The sequence below is a fragment of the Odocoileus virginianus genome, chromosome 1 (genome assembly GCF_023699985.2).
Source record: "Odocoileus virginianus isolate 20LAN1187 ecotype Illinois chromosome 1, Ovbor_1.2, whole genome shotgun sequence".
Classification (NCBI taxonomy): Eukaryota; Metazoa; Chordata; class Mammalia; order Artiodactyla; family Cervidae; genus Odocoileus; species Odocoileus virginianus.
The window spans coordinates 30,741,310-30,766,267 of NC_069674.1; the positions used below are offsets into that span (position 1 = coordinate 30,741,310).

Consider the following 24,958-nt stretch of genomic DNA (forward strand, 5'->3'; position numbering starts at 1 on the left):
CACTTCAGTTTTCTTGCCTGGTGAAATCCCATGGACAGAGGAGCCTGGCAGGCTACCGTCCATGGGGTCACAAAAGAGTTGGACACAACTTGGTGACTAACAAGTATTACCATCTGAAAGTTAAGAAGGTGCTCCGATACCAAATCCTTGTTGCACTGTCTAATGACTGAGTGACTTGGCCAAGTGTCCTAAATGATTTGTGCCTCAATCTCCTATACTGAAGAGATTGAAAAAAAAAATAACACTTCCCTCACAGAGCATTTGTGATGATTAAATGAGAGAATACCTAGAAAGGAACTTAATATAGTACTGACAGTTCAGAAATGCTAGTGATAACGAAGAGAAGGTGGAGGAGAAACATAAGGAGATTGCTGAAGTAGAGATCCCATAGATTCCAGTTAGTGTATGTACTTTTAAATTTTCTTACTGCAGTGATTTATTCAGTAAGTATCCATACTTACGTGTGCCTAGTCACTCGGTCATGTCCGACTCTTTGTGACCCCGTGGACTGTAGCCCGCCAGGCTTCTCTGTCCATGTGGATTCTCCAGGCAAGAATACTGGAGTGGGTTGCCATGCCCTCCTCCAGTGGATCTTCCCAATCTAGGGATCGAACCCAGGTCTCCCGCATTGCAGGCCGATTCTTTACCGTCTGAGCCACAGGGAAGCCATTTGGTAAAAGGAACTGAATTACATGATCTATAGTACCTTCTACCTTTCTAGGAATAAATAAAGCTCCTTTCAGTGTGATAATAAACACATCATTAAGATAACATGAGTCTCCTCCATAAGACATTTATTGTTAAATATAATTATCATTCTCACTTTAGTGGGAAATCTTTTAGCATATAGATAAGCCAGTAAAGATTATTACACCAGAAAAGAAAAATGCTAAACTATGTCAATTAGAGATTCAAGAAAAACCACAGTGTTGTATTTTCTTCTGTACTTGGGAATAACTTCCTATTCCATGTTCATGTGTCTGTATTTTTCAGCCTCTGACCAATCTTAGAATCATTAAATTAAAGTGATTATGAGCATTTTCCTATTAGTGCTATCATGGTAAACATCACATACTTTGCCCAAGTTTTAAAACACTGTTTAGGTTTTTGAAGTATTTTTGCCCTGAGAAAGATTATGAGGAAATTGGTGTATTTAGCTGAATATTTTATGAAGATAATACTGTTGGGTTGGTTAAAAAGTTTATTCTGGTTTTTCCATAAGATGTTACAGAAACAAACAAACAAACAAACTTTTTGGCCAAGCCAATAGTAATATGTTCTAGTAATTAGATTAGTAACTATAAGCATATACAACTGTTCCAATTCATATAAATAAAAGTGTTGAGATAGTTGACATTTAATACTGTGTAAGTTTAAGGTGTGCAATGCAGTAATTTTTGATATACTTTTGTACTGATATGACTAATGCATTAAGGTTAGTTGTCACACCCTTCACCTCACATGGTTACAATTTTTTTGGCAGAGGGCTTAGTAAGAACATTTGAGATCTACTCTCTTGGCAACTTTCAAGTATATAGTACAGTATTGTAAACCACATTCATCCATCCTGCTGGGAAAGAAAAGGAATGGGATTACTGATGAGCCTTTTCCACATCTCCTCCTAACTCTGCCACCACCATCATCGACAACTTTTCATCTGGTCTCTTGTAGAAAAGGACTGAGTATTAACCTTCTTCTCTGCTTCCACGCTTTGGCATCTACTCTATCTCTACATATCAGCCAGAGAGACCATATCACATCACTCCTCTCTTAATAAAAATAAGAATGCATCCCATTCCCCAGTAAAATTCATCCTTTTCACAATGTCCTACCATCTAGACGCTACCTGGGAATATTCTTCCCCCTCCCTCACTCTGCTTCTGCCATACAGGCTCTTTTGTTTTACTAGGAGCACACCAACTCATTCCTTCCTAGAAACTTTCCCTCTAAACCTTCCATGCAAGTCTCTCCTATTATTTAGGCTCAGTTAAAATGCCATCTCTTAAGGAATACCTTTGCTAACCACAGAGTATTTTTTTTAAATGAATACATTTTCACTTTGACAGTTATTTAAAGAAATCACAACTGAGTTTAGGATGTCCCCTTTAGAAATATGTACTATCATCTAAAAAATGACAAATTCTTTGTTGACAACTGCTTAGCATTACTTAGTATTTTCCTACAGAATTTCTCTTCTTTCATGGTGCAGTTTGGGCACACACTGTGTTAGTTCCAGCTACCACAACAGAATACCTCACACTGGGTGGCTTATAAGTCGAGGTCACAGAAATTTCTTCCTGACAGTTCTGGAGGCTGGGAAGTCTAACATCAAAGCACCAGCAGATTCAGTGTCTAGGGAGGGCTAGATTTCCTGGTTCACCACCAACCGTCTTCTCACTGTAACTTTACATGATGAAAGGGATTGTCTCTAGGGTCTCTAAGAAGAGTCCTGATCCTATTGTTGAGGGCTCTGCCCTCAACCTAACCACTTCCCAAAGACCCCATCTCCTAATACCATCATATTGATGTGCTTACTGTCCTCAGTCACTCAGTTCTGTCCAACTCTTTGCAACCCCACGGATTGTAGCCCACTACACTCCTCTGTCCATGGGCTTTTCCAGGCAAGACAACTACTGGAGTGGGTTGCCATCTCCTTCTCCAGGGGATTTTCCAGACCCAGGGATTGAACCCGTGTCTTCTCTGTCTCCTGCTTTGTGGGAGGACTTTTTACATGCTGAGCCACTGGGGAATGGGAGTTAGGATTTCACCATACGAGTTTGGGAGAGACATGGCCCTTCCATTCACAACACTGACTATTCCAATAGAGTTATGACCTGTGCATAGAAAGCAGCCATCTCTCAGAGGAGGTAAAGTGCATCTTGTCCAGCTGTCCTGTCCTAGTAGACCAATGCTTAGACTCCTGCAATGGCGTTAGGTAGGATGTTTGTTCTATTACTACATCACAATTCACTAAAGACTAATGGACAACTAAAAAATGCATGTGATATGCTGACTTTTTACATACACACATGGAGAAGTGAGTGGTTAAGAAAAATTTCACAAATAACTAAAAAGGTCATAAAGTAGAATAGACATTCCCAAGGCCACAGTCACCCTCCTGGTGAGTTAAACTAGTATATCTCTTAGAAGCAAGCAGACTTATCTTTTAGAATTGAAGAGATTTAGTTCTATGGTACACAGCATGCCATGGGGATTATGTATGCATGCTAAATCTTTTCAGTTGTGTCTGACTCCTGCCGCCCCATAGACTCTAGCCCGCCAGACGCTTCTGTCCGCGGGACTCTCAGGCAAGAAAGAATGTGTGTTAGTTGCACAGTTGTGTCTGACTCTTTGCGACCCCATGGACTGTAGCCCACCAGGCTCTTCAGTCCATGGAATTCCCCAGGCAAGAATATTAGAGTGGGTTGCCATTTCCTTCTCCAGGGGATCTTCCTGACTGAGGGATCAAACCTAGGTCTCCTGCGTTTCAGGCAGATTCTTTACCATCTGAGCTACAGGGACGTCTGAAGAATTGGGACTTTCCCAGTATTCCCAAGCAAGAATACTGAAGTGGATTGCCATGCCCTCCTGGATCTTCCCGACTCAGGGATCTAATCCACATCTCTTTTGTCTCTTGGATTGGCAGGCGGGTTCTTTACCTCTGGAGCCACATGGGAAGCCCACGAGGATTATAACTCTGGTTAATTGCCATATTTACATGTGTCAAGATCTTTAGGGCACTCCACAGTTCACTTGAATCTCCAAGTGGCCAAATGCCTCGTGAGCTAAACCTTTTAGAAAATAAAACCATACCACCTGCCAGGAAGATTTTATAGAGACACATTTATGGTTTTGACAGCCATATGCAGAAGGTGACTATACTTCGGGGTTCGTTTTAATTGCGTGATATCCAGTATGAGGAACAAAGCCCGTTATTCTCTGTATTTTGTTGGTTCTATGTCATACTCTTTCCAGAAAAGTTTTTCATCCATATTTTCCAGATGCCTGCTATAAGCCCTCTGACAAACTCTGTTTCTGCTTGACTATTTCAGCACTTTTATGTAATGGAAAATTTCATAAACACTTGCAAGAAATCTTTGTGCCCTTGGTGGTCCGCTACGTGGATCTCATGGAGTCCTCCATCGCTCAGTCAATTCACAGAGGTTTTGAGCAAGAGACATGGCAGCCTGTCAAGTAGGTATCTTGCGTTAGTGTCCACAGAGCCCCTGTCTCTTCTCTCCTGCCCTGATGACCTTACACATGGCCATCTGTAGTTATTGCTTATGGTGGTCCCTTCCCACGTTGTTTGTTTCTTTACAGGAATATCGCCAACAGTCTTCCCAATGTAGCTCTTCCAAAAGTTCCAAGTCTGCCTCTTAATCTTCCACAGATTCCTAGCTTTTCTACTCCTTCGTGGATGGCTTCTTTATATGAGTCCACGTGTGTATCCCTCACTTCTTTCCTGGTGGTGTGTTAGCTGGTGCATGGCCTGGGCTGTGTTCTGTGCAAATGTGTTTACACTGCATGGCATTTATCATCATTGGTGGAGGAATACTGTGTTTTGGTTTTATTTGTTTGAGTTTTTGAAGCTATTAAGCTAAGCTTAGCACATCGATGATACATAATATAGATTTTTTTTTTTAATACTCCCAGCGTTGATGTTCATATGTGATCTGTGGGGCAGGGTCATTTTGTGACGTAGGTTGTGACTCTAGTCTAAGTGATATAACCGGAGTTTTCTATATTCAGGCAAGCAGTGTGGTTAGCGCTGTGTATGTCCAGGATCCTTTGTTGGCTCCAGTTGTGTGATTTATCTTATCTGTGTAGAAAAACCTTTGTAAGAACAGCTTTAAGAACACAATCTTTTCCTGCTTTTTCCTTAGTCTCACCTTTAAAGAACCAATAATGCAGGTTGCAGAGGAGGGTTTGTCCTTTGTTCCTCAGTACCAGCAAGTCTTCTTTTGTCCTTTCATGTACCGTTTGTTGCATCTTGTTATTTTAAAATAATCTTTATATCATTATAAACCATATTTATTAACTCCAGATTGTCACAAGCCTCCCTATTGCAGATTTGGTAAATGAGAGTCATTAAAGTGAAAAAGGACATGAGGTTTGAAATCTATCAGCTTTACATTTAGATCCTTATTCATCAGTAGCTTAGCTTATTCATCCTTAAGTCTTCCTTAACCACAGTTTCCTCAACTTTAAAATGGTTATTACATCTAATTTAAAGATTTTTTTGGGAGGATTTAAAAAAAAAAACTGTGAAAAGAGCCTGGCACAGCCTAGGGTCTCCATAAATGATAACTACTATATAACTACAATCTATGTTATGAGTGTTATTACCATAATTATTATTACATTATCACCAATCATCATTATTACCCATAACTGAATGGTTTCAAAAAGTTTGAGCCTCACAGAAATGAAATGAACTCAGTAATAGCCCATGCTTTGCACAAGATCTCATATGAAGTCAGCTAGAAAAAGTAATAATTCGAAGAAAATTAGCTACCGTTAATTGAGATAGAGGGCCGAATTCTTTTTCTTGGTTAAGCCTTGTGACAACCCTGTGAGGTAAATATCACTTTCCCCTTTTTCCAGTTAAGGAAACTAAGTCACCAAGAAGTTAAAAGGCAGAACTGGCCCATGTCTCCCAGTCAGCAAATGACAGGCTTTGAACCCACATTTGTATAAATCATCTTAATAGATGCTCCTCCAAATCTCTCCCTGTCTATAAAATTCTGGCTTTTTTAGCTCTAGGAGTGAATGCCAGTAAGGTAAGTTTACTGCTGGCATTTTCAGGAAATTATCTCAGACTCCATTTTTCACTTTTGGATTCTTTAACCTGTGATTAATACTTTTAGGGATAGGTCACTAATCAGAAGTAATATTAAAATGAAAAAGCTATGAATAAATTGCAGGTTATACATGCCAGCTTGAGAGAAAACCTATTTACATTTTTATCTATTTAATTGTAACAAACACTTGTTACCTTAATTACATTCCCAATTAAGCATATGTATCATTTAGAATCATTCTGTAACAGAATCAAAGAACAAAAAACATATATCCATATTCTCTATAAAGATTTATTTGTCACATATGAGAAAGTCCATTTTTATTAGAATTCTACCTTTACTATTTGGGATTTTGTCGTAATGGTGGGTTTTGTTGCTATTGTTTGGTTGAAAAATCATAAGAAATAAATTTGCTTCCTTATCAATTACATTCAATTACTCTTAAAACATAGTTCTTCTAATCTACCAAAGTGGACACTGTAAGTGTATCAGAGGATTTTGCTTCATGATTATTTTCACTTATTTTTATTATATAAGTAGCAAAATGAAGAATTAAATATAGTGTTTTCTCAAACTTTTTTTTACAGCAGTGTCAGTATGGTTCTCTGGTTCTTTTGTTTAATGATACTTTTGGGGCACTGAATATTAAGGTTTGGAGACGGTAAGTGAAGAAAGTGCTGTGGGTAATGCTCACTGCTTTGCTGTGATTGCTCCCTTGAGAATTTAACTCTGAGGACACCTTGGCTCGATGAGGAGATCATGAGGAATTCCTGGCAGAATGGGAGGAGGGGAGCAGGGTGGATTGGTGATGGAGCTGAGATGCTGAGGCAGTGGGGGAGCAAGGGCATAGCAATAAGCCTTTAATTAGTCAGAGCAGGAGGTGATTGTTTTTAAGCTGACTAATTAAGATGTGTTTAGCTAAACAATGTGGTTATTTAAAAGAATTTGGTTTTATAAAAATTTTCCGCCACGCCCTTGTGATAAATTAGTTTATCTTAAATTTTTTCTTTTACAAACCTGAAATATAAATTTTAGGTTAGTATATGTTAAATGTTGGAAAGCTAAACAGAAGTAAATCAATACAGCAGTTGTTGTTTCTTTTTCTTTTGTTTTCTTTTATAAGTTGCAGTATACATAGAACTGTTATTTCCAAATCGTCTCTTTTCCTCTTAGGCTGTACACTAGGCTTAATGGAAAGTAAATAATACTATCATTGGCCCAAATATTATATACTCTGACACTAATTACCTCCGTGCATGGTGTGAAAACATGGTCCCTAGAGTAACCTTACCGTAGTGGTGGAGGCATAGCAGACCTTGGCTTCTTGGTTAGATAAATGGAAGGACCTGAAATATATGATGTTGCTCTGACTTGAGAGCACCTTGTATATCTTTTCTCTGTTAGACCATACCTTGTACTAAGTAAGGTTTAATTATGAGCGAGAAAAGGCCCAAAACATTTCAAGATAGAGGCAAGATTTGCTTCCCTACCCAATCTATTATTTCATTCCCTATACCTGTTTCACCTTACCTGTAACTGAGAAATTGAAAGCCCTGAAGGCAACATACGTGAAGACAAACAGAAGCCATCATGATTACAGAAGCATATATGCATGAGTTGAGTAAAGCTTAGAGTTTCCATCATGTGGATTTTCTTGCATAAAACATACTTCTTTGAATTTCTAGGAGAAAATATGCATTTTATGTTTATCCTAGAGGTTGGTAAAGAACATTTGTCTGTTCCTATGTATATGTTTATTTTTTTCTTTAGTAAAGACCATTGCCCATTATTTTACCCCTTTTTATGAAACTTTACTGCTGTATTTCTATTTTGTTCTCCTTGCCTTGCCTCATTCATTAAGAAGTAAAAAGGGAAAATTAGGAGGTTGAGCAAAGAAAATATTGATCATTAGAGGTTTTATGTAGCATTTTTTCACTGACAACAATTGATACAGAAAAAATAATAATAATAATGTATGGGTGATCCATGTAGCTAATAGTGGAAGTTCACTATGTTCATTCTTCCTTTCTCTTCTAGCAATGGCTCAGCAACATCAGAAGACCTTTTTTGGAAACTGGATGCACTGCAAATGTTTGTCTTTGATCTTCACTGGCCAGAACAAGAATTTGCCCATCACTTAGAGCAAAGACTTAAACTAATGGCCAGTGACATGATAGAGGCCTGTGTCAAAAGGTAGACGTATATTTTCAAGTTGCTGCTTACTCTGCCAAGCACCCAAAATACCACATTTCACCAAGTACGTTTTACATAACTATCACAAAAAAGGTTTCAATTTGTATAGCTTTTCCAAAATTTAAAGGACATTACATACTAATTTAAAGGACATTATGTACTTGGACCTAAACTCTAAGGATGAATGTACTTGATACAATTGGCCCACTACTTTTTTTCAGGTCTAACTATTGCCGTTGGGGCTTCCCAGGTTTCCCTGGTGGTAAAGAACTCACCTGCTAATGCAGGAGACACCAGAGAAGTGGGTTCAATCCCTGGGTTGGGAAGATACCCTGGGGGAGGGCATGCAACTCACTCCAGTATTTTCGCCTGGAAAATCCCATGAACAGAGGAACCTGGTAGGCTATAGTCCATGGAGTCACAAGGAGTTGGACACAACTTACCGACTAAACAATAAGCCATTGCTCTCAGCCATAGCACCCATACTCGTATTAATCCTTTCTGTTGTGTTTATTGTTATCTCTTGGGATGCTATGCTTTAAATCCCCGAGTCCGTGCTTCCTGAGACATATGGAGAGATCTGTTCAGTACTTTATACATTACGTACTATGTTCACGTGCTGTGAAATGGCATGGCAAACTTCAGTGATGATCATTGCCATCAATTGTTCTGTTTTCTGGTATTCTCTGTCCACATCAGATGAGTTCCAAGTGTCCATTTACATTCTTCAGAACTTAACCAGAAATAAGTTATGAGGCTTTGAATTCTTCCACATGCACTTTCATTTTATTTAATACTTTTTACAAAATCAGCGCTTCATCCTCATTAGCATTATTTTCCCCATTGCCTTTGTTCATGAGATATACAAGAGCAATGCAGGCAGCATATTGGAATAACATTCTAGTTGGAGCAACTGGATAATACTGAATTCTTCAAAACAAGAAAAATTATCTCTTTAAAATAATGTTTAATGGCTTTTTAAAACAAGGCCATGAATTAGATTATTTAATGTTTAAAAAACATCAGGTTTGGCATGTGTGATTCTAATGTATCAAATCTATGGATATCCTTTGGACAGTTTAGCAAAACCACTTCCAAATCATCTATTATGCAGTTTTTTTAAAAACAAAAAACCCTAAATGCAACTTCAGGTGTTTGAAAGAGAAACTAAGTGACATAGAATTATACATTCTGTGTTGCACATTGTGTGTTTTAGTTTTCGAAATTTGTCCTTTTTTTTTTCTTAATTTGGTAAACCCTAACACAGAGGATTTGTTCTGCTTTAATATACTACTTGGATACTCACTCAGACATCTAGTGTGTACTCTGAATGGAAAAACTTCACCGTTTCACTTAACTGTCTGAGTGAGTATCCAAGTAGTATCACAGTCTGATCTTTCATACAAGACACCTAAAAAGAAGAGCATCCCACCTCCCAGCTCCCAGGCAATGCCACACTCTGTATTTGCATGTTTTAAATTAGCATCTTGTAGTGTTGATTTCACTTTTACAAATCAGGGGGACATGTCAGATTTCTTACTCCTAATTCATGTTTTAATGAATAGAACAAGAACTGCATTTGAACTCAAGCTGCAAAAGGCAAGCAAAACCACTGACTTGCGCATCCCAGCTTCTATGTGCACGATGTTTAATGTGCTAGTTGATGCCAAAAAGCAAAGCACCAAGCTCTGTGCCCTGGATGGAGGACAGGAGGTAAGTGGATTGAATGTCGCATGTGGGAATGTAGAGTGCCCTGGCAAAGAAATACATGCTGTTTCCAGAAGTTTCTTACTTGACTAGATGAAAAAGACCTAGTTCCCCATCCATGTGTTTGGCCTTTTCTGTATTATAATAATGGAATGCCCCTTTATCCTTTGCTCTTATCAGACTCTTCTTTTTAATACAAAGACTGCCCCAAATTTTACAAGTTGCCATTGAATTTCAGATATACCTTTTAATGGCTTAGGTGTTGTATATTTACATCAACCTTGCTTTTCACAAGCAAATGAGAAAGCTAGAAAGCTACTTGCTTTGTTTATACAAATATAGAGTATCCAGAGTTTGCATCCAAAAAACAGGCCACAGAAAATAGCCCATGAAATATTTTATTTACACGGAAGTTTCCTTTTTTTTTTTTTAAGATCAAGTAGAAATATACTGGAAAATTGGTCTTTGCTTTTTTCAATGAATGCCCCGTTGTTTCAATTTGATTTCTATTTTGTTTGGTTCTGTATTCAGAAATAGAGTTTATTTTACCCCATGATTTTATTTTTGTTGAGAGTGGTGATTGGGTGAAACGGATCTCTTTTTCTTAGATTATCTCTTTAAGTTAATATTTTGTTGCATCTTTGCCCATTGTAATTACTTTTTCATCATTTCTTTATTTTTCCCTTATGTTCTCCTTCATCGTGTTTTATTTTCCCTCATGGCATGATCCAGTTTGATAGTCAGTGGGTAAGTTTCATTTAAAAAAAAACACACATTTTCGTTTGAATTATTATTCTTGTAAGTGTACCTTTTTTGTGTTCATCTTTTCAAATTAATATAATTCCATGTTCAGGTTTTTGGTTGGTGTGTATGTGTATAATACTACATTGCAATACCCAAAGATGCATTAAAACACATGTGAATACTTTCATCGTAAATAATGTCAAAGGGAATGTTTCTTCCCCATTGAGCTGCAGAATTAACAGATGACTTTACAATTTTTTAAGATAAAATTATTTAAAACCAAGTGAATTCACCCTTCTTTAAATTCTAAATAAATTCAGAAGCAGAGTGATTGTTAACATTTTTAAGATGCATATATATGTAGTGTATACTTTCACTAATAGTATTAAAAGAATTTAGAGTTAGGAGCTGTAGATGACAGATAGCATATATACAGGGTAACCTGTAAATTTGAGGACCAGGAGGCCACTCTTAAGGTGATTCCATACAGAGGAACCCAGTTGTGAATTTCAGTGAGGGATATGCCCACTGTGATAACAGCCTTTCTCCTCATACTCATGGTCTGGGATAGCACCATCATCAGATTCAGGGAAGGGCAGGCCTGTGTCAGGCACCTTTCCCCTTCCGCACACAGGTTTTCTTGAGGTACCACCCCGAACCTTGGAGGAACATCACTGAAACCCTTTATACCTTACAGGATTGACTAGATTAAATAAATATTTTTTAATAAGTCAAATGCTTCTGTGCTCTACGGATATGTTAAATCTTACGAGTCTTAGAGTTGGCACGTGGGAGTGAAACTCAGAACCAACTCTTGCCTGGGCTAACAACGCTAATCCAAGCAGAAGGGCTTAGGTAACCCCTAAGAGGATAAGAGGTTCCCCAGGTAACGAGTGGTAAAGAATCTGCCTGCCAGTGCCGGAGATGCGAGAGGCACGGGTTCAGTCCCTGGGTCGTGAAGATCCCCTGAAGGAGGAAATGGCAACCTGCTCCAGCATTCTTTCCTGGGAAATTCCATGGACAGAGGAGCCTGGGCACAGTCCATGAGCCGGACACAGCTGAGCACACACACACAATACTATACAAAGAGGATAAGAAGGCCCACTATTTTGAATGCCGTGCTTATTTAACCAAGAGACAGACATTAGCTATTTGGCCATGATTTGTGCACGTATCCACGTATTTCATTCTTTGAGCAATTCAGGGGGAAAAAGTGTATTTCTAATACCACAGCATACAACCTTACAGACTCAGTAAGGAGCTGAAACATGTTATCGAGTGTTCAGTTTTGTCATTCTCTGATCTCTTGAAACGTGATTTATTATCTCTAATTATTTGAATGAGTAGGCAGCTGGCTTGGCTATCAATGGCTCATAACCACCTTCTTGGTTTTCTATAGCCAGATGTAAACCTTTTATTGTCTGCTTGAGGACATTGTCTCTTTATACACATGTCCATTTTTCATCAGGTTTATAGAATCATCTTGCCTCTTCCATTAATACTGGATTTCTCCATTTGTTCTTGTTTTCACATATACTGCAGTACCTGACACACAGTAGATATAGTAAATATTTGTTGAATGAGCAGACTGATTTTTTGTCACTGCTTTAAAAATCTTACCCCCGTTAAAAAAAATCCTGCCTCCCCTGTAAGAAACAACTCACTCCAGTACTCTGAAAGAAAAGCAGGCACACACACAAATGACAAAACATTGTTGCATTGTCAAGTGATTCTTTACATTAATAGGTGGATGGTTTTGAAGAGTAATCTGCTGCTGCTGTTCATTATGTCTGCACCTGTACCTTCTCACCAGAGACAATTAGTTCCCCACAACTTTTACACAATTAATATACTTCAAAATGTGCAGGTGTAAAACCCATTAGCAACCCTGAAAAGTGGTAAACAAGAGTTTCCATGCACAAGAAGTATTTTATACTTTGCTTTTAATCTCCAGGAAATATATACATGTAATTGCACAGGCTTTTCCTCTCTGTACGTGTTTAAGACAAGTTTGGGGATGATTGCAAAGTGACGAATACATTACATGTGTAGGTAAGCCCATGCATAGGACCCCATTGTATAGCAAGCAACAAATTAAAGTTGTTGAAAAAACTACATTATTACACAGTTTGGAAACTCGTAAAGATATATAGTATACTATGTAGATAAACCTAGGAAATTTTATTTTTTCTAGATTTAAGGGAATTACCTCTGCACAATCTCTGGTAAATTTATTATATCATCATTGCTGGGACAAAAACTTACCAACTCCTTACCCACAGTGAAGCCCCTTCTGGACTCCTGAATTATGATTCTGTTTTCTTACGTGGCGTACGATGATGCAGACACTCTCAGCCACAGCCCGGAAAAGCATTTAATAGAGTAATTAGTGAGCGAATGATCTGCTCTTATGACAGCTGTGTGTAATGAGTCAGCAATCTCAGGCCAGGCCCTCAGGGACGGATGTGGAGATTCGAAAACCACCAGTGCTAAGAAATCCTCGTTATCCATCCCTACAAAAGAACAGATGACTGCATGGGCCTTCAGCTGTCATACGCTCTCAGAACTACTGTATCTCATGGTCCATCCATTGAAAGTGAGAACACATTAATGGAGCAACTCAGGGCCCCCTACTTACGTGGGATTTGTTTTCAATTGCAGTAAAAATACTTCCATTTCCAGAACTAACAATCCATTACCTTTAAAATCATCCCAACAGAAGGACCAGAATTTTTAAATGCTGGATTACACAGGCATTTGGCTAGTCTTCATTTTTTACATGTCTGCATGAGAACAGTCAGGTGAGATGAGGATATTTACCGATGTGTAAGGGAGACAGGAAATGGCAACCCACTCCAGTATTTGTGCCTGGAGAATCCCATGGACAGAGGAGCCTGGTGGGCTACAGTCCACGGGGTCGCAAAGAGTCGGACACGACTGAGCAACTTCATTTTCACTTTCTTTCAAGGGAGCCAGGACTTCAGACCCATGCCTGATCTGAATTCCCTGGGCTCCATGAAGTAAAAATTCCTTAGTCAGTCATTCAGTCCAGTCGCTCAGTCGTGTCCAACTCTCTGCAACCCCATGGACTGCAGCACACTAGGCTTCCCAGTCTATCACCACCTCCCGGAGCTCACTCAAACTTATGTCCAACTAGTTGGTGATGCCATCCAGCCGTCTCATCCTCTGCCATCCTCTTCTCTGCCCACCTTCTTCCCAGCATCAGGGTCTTTTCCAATTAGTCAGTTCTTTACATCTGATGGCCAAAATATTGGAGCTTGAGCATCAGTCCTTCCAATGATTATTCAGAACTGATTTAACTTAGGATTGACTGGTTTGATCTTGCAGTCCAAGGGACTCTCAAGAGTCCTCTCTAACACCACAATTCAAAAGCATCAATTCTTCAACACTCAGCTTTCTTTATAGTCCAACTCTCACATTCATCCATGACTACTAGAAAAACCATAGCTTTGACTAGATGGACCTTTGTCGGCAAAGTAATGTCTATGCTTCTTAATATGCTGTCTACGTTGGTCATAGCTTTTCTTCCAAGGAGCAAGCTTCTTTTAATTTCATGGCTGCAGTCACCATCAAAGTTCATCTTAATCCAAGTGCAGAGTCACCTAATGGAGAAGCAGGGCACTGACAGTTTACTTTTGAGGTCAGTTGTGGAAAGAATTCGTCTAAGAATGATCTAGAAAGTACCAGTTTGTAGAAATCATTGATCCAATTTGAAATATTCTGATAGAAAATTTATAGGCTTTTACTGTTGCAGACAAAAACTTGGCAGGTTTTGAACAAAAATTTGGTCTGCTAATCAAAATGAAAAGCTATCAACTTTAGCTTAGGAAATGTCCATGTTTCCAGATAAATTCTGTTCATACCTGTTTTGCTCTCCTTGTGTGTTTATTTTTGTCTTTGGAAATTATCTGGATCCCCTAATGAATAACTTTTTTCGAGCTAACTTTCTGTTACCTGTATGTGGCATTTCTGGGTTGTTCTCTTTGCAGAGTATGTATGTAAAATGTGAATTCTGCAGCCACCTCCGCATTTGCACTCACAGTGCTCCTAGACCACATCTGCTACCTGTGCAGCTGGAACAGACTCTGGAAGTTCCCAGCTGCTTTCAGATTTAGTATTAGTGGAAATCAGAGCTGATCAAATAAATTGACAGTAGCAAACTACTGCCCAGTCACTCCGTCATGGCCAACACTTTGCAGCCCCACTGATTGTAGACCCACCAGGCTCTTCTGTCCATGGACTTTTCCAGTCAAGAATATTGGAGTGAGTTCCCATTTCCTACTCCAGGGGATCTTCCCAACCCAGGGAATGAACCCACGTCTCTTGTGTCTCCTGCATCAGCAGGCAGGTTCTTTACCATTAGCACCACCAAAATCTCATATTAAAAAGAAAACAACCTAGCAACCATTATACTATTTAGGTTTGCCTCCTGGGTAACACATTTAAAATGTATACTTTTCTTTTTTCCCCTCTTTTTAAATTATACACTTTTTAAATCAGAGTATAATTGCCTTACAATATTATATCAGTTTTAGGTCTACAGCAGTGCCAATCAGCTCTAAGTATACATATGTACCCTTCCTCTTGAGCCTCCCTCCCACCCCGTTTCTTCATTTTTAACTTGAGCTATTTCCCTCCCTCTGCTTTTGGCTAAATTAAACATGAAAGAAAACAGCAGTCTAAGGGTGTGTATTATAGGAGAATTGGATGGCTCCTAGAGCCTGCTTTTCCCTGCCTTTCAATAAAAAAGGATATAAAAAGACCTCCTTAGCGGCTCATCTCTTGATTTTAAGAAATTGCCAAAAATCAGTGCAACCCAAAGGTCAACTGTGTAGAAGCTCTGCTGTTCTATATGCAATAGCTTTCTGATGCCATTTCATTATTTTTTTAGTTAAAAATGAAATTTATGGCAAAGAGAGATAAACGTTGAGGGTAAGGCATACGCAAGAAGATGAAACTTTGCAGCTTCAGGTGACTCTGAATGTTCTGTAGCACTTTCCCTGTAGAGTAAGGAGAGAAGCTTGAAGCCAGTCTCCTGTATCCCTTTCCTCTTCTACCCCAAAGAGAAGCCTCAGTCTGCTATTTTTATTTCCTCCTGCTACACAGCCGCAAATCTGGAGAGAGAAGGATGTGAAAAGAGAGTGTGTGGAGGGGGAGCCCGCAGAGCTCATTTGCATAAGCTCCGCCCCTGCCTGGTCAGCAGGAGTTTCAGCTAGGAGGAGGGGGTTGGGAGGAGAGGGAAATGATGTTTTTTACCTGTGCCTCTGGGGTCTTCTTGGTCATCTCAACTACCAGCCAGGTTTTTCAACCTCTTCCCCTTCTACCTTGCTTTTCTTTGTTTTATGGTTTTGTTTTTCCTTTCCCTTCTCTTCAAGCTGTTCTGAAAGCAAAAAAAACTACAGCAGTAGGAATTCACCCTCTAGGTTTCCCTTCTGTTTGTCCTTTGGGGAGTACAAATTTGGGGATCAGTAAGGCTTTAGGTGAGACAGACACTTAGTGTGTTATTTCCCTGAGTGATAAATACATGCCTAGAAAGTTCCCTCTTCATATATATGTGCTTAATTTAAGACCACTTGTCAAAACACACACATACACACAGGCATACACACACACACAAGCAGGAAAAGAAAATAATTCCCATGTTCCAAAATTCTGCCTCCTTTCTTCATTATTTATGCAGGTAGATGATGGCTTGTCTCTTTGAAAGCCTGCGGGGGGACCTATTCCTGCGTGTTCCAGAACAGACCTAAGTTGATGTTTTGTTCTGTGTGGAAACTTTGAGACATGTTTTCAGAAGGAAAAATAGCTTTCAAAAACTCACATCTTTGGAAGCCATTCAACCAGCAGCTGTTAAGTTGGTCTAATGTTTATACTGACCTGAGTACTTTTACTCCATGCATTATGTTAGCTGTTCCAAGAAGCCTTGAACCATCAAGATAGGGTTAGTCTTTACAAGTCACATTTTCTGTGAAGTGGCTATTGCGGACAATCAGCCGTCAGATAAATGCTTCTAAAGGAAGAATTACTGTTTCAATGAATGTGCCTTCACACACCGCCAAAGCCGAAGCTCCTGCTAATTTAAGAAGAGAACTCTCTAGTAGCCTCTGAAGAAAGCAAAAAATAAAGAGTCTTTCAGGTTTATTTTAAATACATCTTTTTTTTGCATTTACTTAAAGGCGTCATTTTCATAAGGAAGCAGTAAAAAAGCTATGGGGAGTGAGTGCCGTTTCATTGTACCTTTTATGGCCTATTAATTTGTTACCATCTATCACCTTTGTTGATGAAATTTAAATTTTGCCCTTGCTTGAGCATATTGTAAGAATTGTATAAACTGCAGCTCCCTATGCTGACAAAAAGGTCCTTTCAGCGAGAACAATTGGGAGCTCATTTTATTTCTAGAGCACATTTAAAATAACTTATGAATGAGAGTTGTCAGACATGAAATGCTGTATTAATTAAATCTTTTTCCAGTCTTTTTGCTTCTCCGGCTAAACCAACCCTTTAGAAAAATACTCGGCCACCTTAATTATAGAGGAGAAGACAAAAAGTATCCTTCACATTCCTCTGTCTGAATAAGAATAAGAACTCAATTCATCTGTATAATAACCCCATTAGCTGCTTAACTCAACAGAGCACATGGGAAAATTTTCAAAACCCACAATGTAAAAAGTGTTGATGAGTGGATCATTTTCAAGGTTTTGTTCTTCTAAGGTGCAAAATGGTCATTTTGTGTAAATCTGATATGTCATAACTAGTAACTTTAAGGCATTTATGCATAATGACATAAATAAGTTTTGTGTCCACTCCAACTAATGCATCTTTATCTTTTAATATATAGCAGCAGTACCATTCCAAAATAGATGATTTGATTGACAACACTGTAAAAGAAATCATTTCACTCCTAGTTTCAAAGGTAAGGTATTCTTTATATAATTTTCAACTGTGAATTTTTAAAACTGTATGTCTTAGCTTTTGAAATACCTGATTGAGAAATAGTAACTTTAAGGTAGATGTGAAAAAGTTCATATTTTAAGAAAAGTTAGGATCAAATTATGAACACTCTTTGTCAGTAACATTTGGGTTTTTGTTTGATTAATTTTGGCTTTTTTTTTTCAGTTGTCCTTCTAAAAATAACTCTCTTGTCCAATAACACCTGACCCTTTCACACTCATGTTCTCTTACTGTTTGTCTCTAGGGATGAGTTGAGTGGCCATCAGTTCTTGGAATTAGCTTGTTGGTTGTGGTGGCAGCTCTGGGACTCTAGAACTGGTCTCACAGGTGGACAGAGAAGGTTGACAGGGTGATGTCTGAGGTTCTCCACTCTCAGAGGCCTCCCACGATTTCCTGTATGAGGTTTCAGATATCTTTGACGAAAGCTATGACCTTGAGTTGTATAAGTAGAGATGAAGCATCAATGAGTGTTCCGTTTAAAATTCCACTAAGGGTTTCCCTGGTGGCTCAGATGGTAAAGAATCTGCCTGCAGTACGGGAGACCTGGGTTCAAACCCTGGGTCAGGAAGATCCCGTGGAGAAGTGAATGGCAACCCACTCCAGTATTCTTGCCTGGAGAATCCTCGTGGGCAGAGGAGCCTGGTGGGCTGCAGTCCATGGGGTCGCAAAGAGTCGGACACGACTGAGCGACTAGCACTTGCATTAGGGTGGAACAGGCTGCCATAGCTGACGTTTGAGATCAGGGTCTGATAGGGAAAGAGATAGACAGCCTGAGAGCCTGGGAAGCTGAAAGAGCGAGGACAGAGGATGCATGGGTCCCTGAGAGGCACTTTGATAAGAACAGATACTTGATTGAAGAACCCCAGATCAGACTTCATAAAACAATTAGAAGTATATACAGAATGCAAAAGAATAAAAAAATACAAAGGAAAAGCCACCTTCGATTCAGTAAACAGACATAGGACATGTTGTTTATTTTTTTCAAGGTCTTTATTGAATTTGCTACAATATTGCTTTTGTTCTATATTTTGGTTTTTTAGCCAGAAGGCATGTGGGTTCTTAGTTCCCCAAGGAGGGATCAAATTCACACTTCCTGCATTGGAAGGCAAACTCTTCACCACTGGACCACCAGGGAAGTCCCCATGTACATGTTGCTTAGAAAAGAAAAGATAGAGATGCCCAATAAGCACGAAACATGTTAAGCCTCATTAATTTAAACCATACCAAAAACTAAAAGTTACATAATATTTTCTTCTAGAAATTAGCACAGATGTTCTTAAGCTATCACTCGATTTTAGAAAGTCAAATGGGACACTCACATTTTCTGTATATGGAGGTATAAATGGCGCCAATCTTTCTAGAACATCGTTTAGAACTCAGTTGAGTACATTGATACCCATTCACCTAAAATCCTTTTTGTATTGTTTTCTTACTACCTAGAGAGATGCACAAAATTTATATGCATTAATAGTTGTCACATTATTTCAAATTAAAAACTGACATCAACTTTAATCTCTAACATGAGATCAGTGGTAAATTATAGGACATCTATATTAAGAAAGTTTGCTTTCAAAGAGTATAATATTAGAGTTTCGTAATATAGTGTTAAGTGGGGGAAAAGCTCAATATTTAGAAGTGGAAACTATGATCTGAATTGTTATCACGTACAGAAAAGACAGATAAACATCAGAATGTCTACAGAGCTTTTATCTGGGTGGTGGGATTATAGTTAATTTGCGGGTAGGGAGGATTTCTTAGAATTTATTCTGTGTGTTTTCCAGATTCTCTGGTAGCAGGTACTCAGGTGGGAAAAAGTCACACAAAAAAAATGATTTTAGAATAACACCACCTCCCATTTGTTCTTGCTCTGCTGGCTTCCACCCCAGAACTGAACACCCACACTTACACACTCACCAACACGGGCAAAGGAGAAGGGTTAACAGGAAAAGCTTCTGGCAGGTGGGGGAGGAGGTGAACCGCAGGAGAATGAAGCTTCTAGAAGGACCAGGAGGGTCCTGCCCTCCCAGGAGTCCAGCCAGCCCGTCGCTTTTAGCAGCAGCGTACCACCGGCACGCCAGAGGGACACAGTTAACAGAGCGCCTTCGCTGTCTGTGAGCTGTCCAGGGAAATGTTATTCAGGCGGAGCCTCACCATCAGCACAGTCCCCTGTGGAAGTTGTCTTTCGTGAGAATGAGACCTAAACGGAGCTACTGAAGTGCAAGGGCTTCCCTGGTGGCTCAGAGGATAAAGAATCCGCCAGATCCCCTGGGGAAGGAACCGTCCACCCACTCCAGTATTCTTAACTGGAGAGTTCCATAGACAAAGGCGCCTGGCGGGCTATAGTGCACGGGGTCGCAAAGAGTCAGACACGACTGAGTGACTAACACTTTCACTTTACTTTTTTTTCATGCAGTTCATAGGGCTTACCAGGTGACCCAGTGGTAAAGAATCTGCCTGCCAGTGCAGGAGACATGGGTTCGATCCCTGGGTCAGGAAGATCCCCTGGAGGAGGAAATGGCAACCCACTCCAGTATTCTTGCCTGGAGATTACCGTAGACAGAGGAACTTGGCAGGCAGCAGCCCATGAGGTCACAAAGAGTCAGGCATGACCGAGCATGCACTCACACACATGCAGTTCATAAAGGCTTAAATAGGCAACAAGACAAAAAGACTGTAATTAGTTTTGGTTGTGGGGAGGAGGGGAGGAGGGAGTCAGAAAAGGTAGACAGGGCTGCACATCATCTCTGCATTTGTTTCTGGCAAAGTAAGAAACGTAAATTTTTCTATATCAAATGCATTTGGATAATTACAAAACTAGTATATTTGAGTCAGGAAATGGTGTTCCAGAAATCAGCACCATCCACTAGAACTGTCTGTGATGATACAAATGTTTATCCCGACCATCCAGTGTGGTAACATGTGGCTGTACAGCACTTGAGACGTGGCTAGTGCAACTAAGGATTTGAAATTTTCATTCTAACTCATTTTAAATAGCCTATTGAAACTAGCTATTAATATTATATTTAGTAATCGAGTCTAGATTGTAGCTATTCTCTATGGATCCTTTCTCCTACAGTCAAATAGCACTTTTAAATAATCTTTAGTTTAAAAGTATAAAGTAAATTCATTTGGTAGTTTGGGTCACCATCTTAATTAAAAATGCTATTTGCACAAAGATGACAATAAATAGTAAATTTTATATCATTAAGCAAAGATAAATTATGACAATTCTGTTATACAATCCTTAAATGCTAGCATGCCAAAAAATTGCCTGAGAGCTTTTTAAAATGCAGATGCCCAAGCCCTGCTTTCCAGAAGTTTTGGAAGCAGGACAGGAATGTGCGTGTTTAGCCACTCATCATGGTGATTTTGATGTAGGGGTTCCTGAGTCAGACTTTCAGAACCACTGCTCTGATGACCCTGCACCTAGATGGCTATATAAACTACCTTAAGACTAAACTATATTTAAAAATAAGACAACCCCTAAGATAGTGTGTTCCCATTTGTTTTCACCAAAGAAGAAATTATTTTTTTAAGAGAGATATTTATGAATTACCTACTGAGAAAGAGTGACTATACATGTGTTACTTAATTCAAACTGCATACATAGCACCTAGAAAATAGGTGGGCTTACCCTATTTCACAGATAGGAATCTATTCTGCAAACCAGCAGAGTGAACTAACCAGAGTCACACACCTAATAAGTGCAAGTGTCGAGATTCAAAGCTTTGAGTTTCAGCTTCCCAATCCAATGTGCTTGCTGATTTCAGATCTCCAGGAAATCAGTAAAAAGCAAAAGACTATGAAAATTAAAATATGTAACTTCTACATTGATGATCATTATGAATGGCAAATTCTAAGAGATTTGTCCTAGACTTTTTATACCATATTAATTATTTCAATATATTAATTCAATATAAAGTATATTAATAAAATAGTGAATTCCTTGAATCCCAAGTGTTTCTTTCCATACTTTTAAGTTGTCGTGCATATTGAGAAATATGTTTATTACATATGAATGAATAAAAAATAACATCCTTCTTTTTAATTTCTTCAATTCTACTTCTGCATCCTCTTCTTATCCACATGTCTTCACAAATATTTTAAGATGATCCAGGGCTGTTAATCACATATAACACTCAGCAGCATTTGTCCTACCTACACACCCATTTTTCACACCTGGAAAAGATCTCAGCTTTCTATCCTGTGTTCTCTCTACCTAGCTGCTAAATGGTGGTATTCTTGACTTTCCATCTATGCTCTTCTCTTGAACTCATTCCATACATTTCTGTGACTTTCACACTTCCAGTTTAACTGTATGTTGATGGTTCCCTTAGCATATAGGGAAACTCCTCTCCCTGAGAGGTAGTATGTAATCTTGCTGCAAAGCCCAGTTCCAGGCCTGAGGAGTTTAATGTGTTCATCCTAAGAGCAAGGAGAAGTCATTGAAGAGTTGACGTGGCAGAGAGAAGCAGGAGGGAATTAATCATGTTTATCTGCATTATAAGATGATTCATTTGATTGTACACAGCAAGCAGATTGAGAGGGAGTAGGAAGGAGGCTGTAACATTGGTTTCTGTTGGACTAATCCAAAGACATTTAAGATATACAATGGACAGGATGCTAAAGACTGAATGTCTGTGTTCTCCCACAATTCATATATTAAAACCTAATCCTTAGTGTGGTGATATTTGGAGGTGGTACACTTGGGAGGTAATAAGGTCATGAGGTTAAAGCCCTCATAAATGGGATTAGTGTCCGTATATAAAACACCCCACAAAGCTCCCTAGTCCCTTCTGCCAGGTGAAAACAAGCCAAAAGATATCATCTGTGAACAATGAAGTGGGTCCTCATCAAGCATTGAATCTGCTAGCACCTTGATTGTGGCTTGCTCAGCCTCCAATTCAGTTGCTCAGTCATGTCTGACTCTTTGCAATCCCATGGACTGTACATGCGAGACTTTCCTGTCCTTCACCATCTCCTGGAGCTTGCTTAAACTCATGTTCATCAAGTCGATAATGCTAGCCAACCATCTCATCCTCTGTCATCCCCTTTTTCTGCCTTCAATCTTTTCCAGTATCAGGGTCTTTTCCAGTGAGTCAGCTCTTTGCATCAGGTGGCCAAAGGAATGGAGTTTAAGAATCAGCATCAGTCCTTCCAGTGAATATTCAGGACTGATTTCCTTTAGGATTGACTGGTTGGATCTCCTTGAAGTCCAAGGGACTCTAAAGAGGCTTCTCCAAGACCACATTTCAAAAGCATCAATTCTTCGGTGCTCAGCTTTCTTTATAGTCCAACTATGACACCCATACATGACTACTAGAAAAACCATAGCTTTGCCTGAGAGACTCCTGGAGCTAGAGTTCTGCCTCACTCTGAAACATACTGTTGTAACTTGTAACTCCTAGCAAAGCAAAGCTAGGCACTTCCCTGACTGCCAAGCTTGGGGTCTAAGTAAAAGTACCTAATAACTTTATTACTAGGTAAAACCATGAACACAAGTCCATTGAAAGTCTGTGATCCAACAGATTATGTTAGTAGTTCTAATTCCCCATGCAATTACAGAATGGTCAAAGAGCCCAGGAAAAGGTGACCAAGAAAAGTTCAGTCCACACGCTTTGCCCACCTCTGGTTGCTCCCCTAGCAGGGACCTCGGGTACCTCTTGGCATTGGCAGGTCAGTATAAACCCCTGACAAGGCTCCCCTTTTTGGGGCTGCCTTCAGTCATTACAAGGCACCACGAAACCGCAGAGCAGGACCTAATGGAAGCAGAGATATTAAGAGGTAGCAAGAATACACAGAAGAACTATACAAAAAAGATCTTCACGACCCAGATAATCATGATGGTGTGGTCACTCACCTAGAGCCAGATATCCTGAATTGTAAAGTCAAGTGGGCCTTAGGAAGTATCACTACCAACAAGGCTAGTGGAGGTGATGGAATTCCAGTTTAGCTATTTTAAATCCTAAAAGATGATGCTGTGAAAATGTTGCACTCAATATGCTAGCAAATTTGGAAAATCGGCAGTGGCCACAGGACTGGAAAAGGTCAGTTTTCAATCCATTCCCAAAGAAAGGCAATGCCGAAGAATGTTCAAACTACCACACAACTGCACTCATCTCACATGCTAACAAAGTGATGCCCAAAATTCTCCAAGGAAGGCTTCAACAGTACTGTGAACTGTGAACTTCCAGATGTTCAAGCTGCATTCAGAAAAGACAGAGGAACCAGAGATCAAATTGCCAACATCCACTGGATCACAGAAAAACCAAGATAGTTCCAGAAAAACATCTATTTCTGCTTTATTGGCTATGCCAAAGCCTTTGTGTGGATCACAACAAACTGTGGAAAATTCTTAAGAGATGGGAATACCACACCACCTAACCTGCCTCCTAAGAAATCTGTATGCAGGTCAAGAAGCAACAGTTAGAACTGGACATGGAACAGACTGGTTCCAAATCAGGAGAGGAGTACATCAAGGCTATATATTGCCACCCTGTTTTTTTTTAACTTATATGTAGAGTACATTATAAGAAACGCAGGACTGGATGAAGCACAAGCTGGAATCAAGATTTCTTGGAGAAGTATCAATAACCTCAGATATACAGATGACACCACACTTATGGCAAAGTGAAAAAGAATTAGAGCCTCTCGATGAACATAAAAGAGGAGGAAAGGGGAGAGGAGAGTGATAAAGTTGCCTTAAAGCTCAACATTCATAAAACTAAGATCATGGCATCTGGTCCCATCACTTTATGGCAGTAAGATGGGGAAACAGTGGAAGCAGTGACAGACTTTATTTTATTGGACTCCAAAATCACTGCAGATGGTGACTACAGCCATGAAATTAAAAGACACTTGCTCCTTGGAGAAAAGCTATAATCAATCTAGACAGCATATTAAAAAGCAGAGACGTTACTTTGCCAACAAAGGTCCATCTAGTCAAAGCTATGGTTTTTCCAGGAGTCATGTATAGATGTGAGAGTTGGACTGTAAAGAAAGCTGAGCACCAAAGAATTGATGCTTTTGAACTGTTGGAGAAAACTATTGGAGAAGACTCTTGAGAGTCCCTTGGACTGCAAGGAAACCCACCAGTCCATCCTAAAGGAAATAAAATCAGCCCTGAATATTCATTGGAAGGACTGATGTTGGAGCTGAAACTCCAATATTTTAGCCACCTGATACAAAGAACTGACTCATTTGAAAAGACCCTGATGCTGGGAAAGATTGAAGGTGGGAGGAAAAGGGAACAACAGAAGATGAGATGGTTGGATGGCATCACCAACTCAATGGACATGAGTTTGAGTAGACTCCGGGAGTTGGTGATGGACAGGGAGGCCTGGCATGCTGCAGTCCATGGGATAGCAATGAGTCAGACACATCTGAGCGACCAATCTGAACTGAAGTGAACTTGACTATACGGATCTTTGTTGTCAAAGTAATGTCTCTGCTTTTTAATATGCTGTCTAGGTTGGTCATAGCTTTTCTTCCTAGGAGCAAACATCTTTTAATTTCATTGCTGCAGTCACTGTCTGCAGTGA

At 39.5% G+C, this 24,958-nt stretch overlaps 1 protein-coding gene across 10 annotated transcripts in view; it reads left to right on the plus strand.

The window, feature by feature from the left end:
- Positions 1-24,958, plus strand: part of CADPS2 (calcium dependent secretion activator 2) — a 545,582-nt gene that overhangs the window by 469,991 nt on the left and 50,633 nt on the right. For 4 of the 10 annotated variants that reach the window (XM_070466441.1, XM_070466414.1, XM_070466410.1 and 1 more), the window contains 6 exons: positions 4,053-4,194; positions 4,321-4,440; positions 7,839-7,994; positions 9,560-9,707; positions 10,434-10,448; positions 17,305-17,379. In XM_070466441.1, coding sequence (XP_070322542.1) covers positions 4,053-4,194; positions 4,321-4,440; positions 7,839-7,994; positions 9,560-9,707; positions 10,434-10,448; positions 17,305-17,379 — 656 coding nt within the window. The remainder of the gene's footprint in view (positions 1-4,052; positions 4,195-4,320; positions 4,441-7,838; positions 7,995-9,559; positions 9,708-10,433; positions 10,449-17,304; positions 17,380-24,958) is intronic. The other 6 variants (XM_070466446.1, XM_020909462.2, XM_020909468.2 and 3 more) reach the window with 3 other exon arrangements.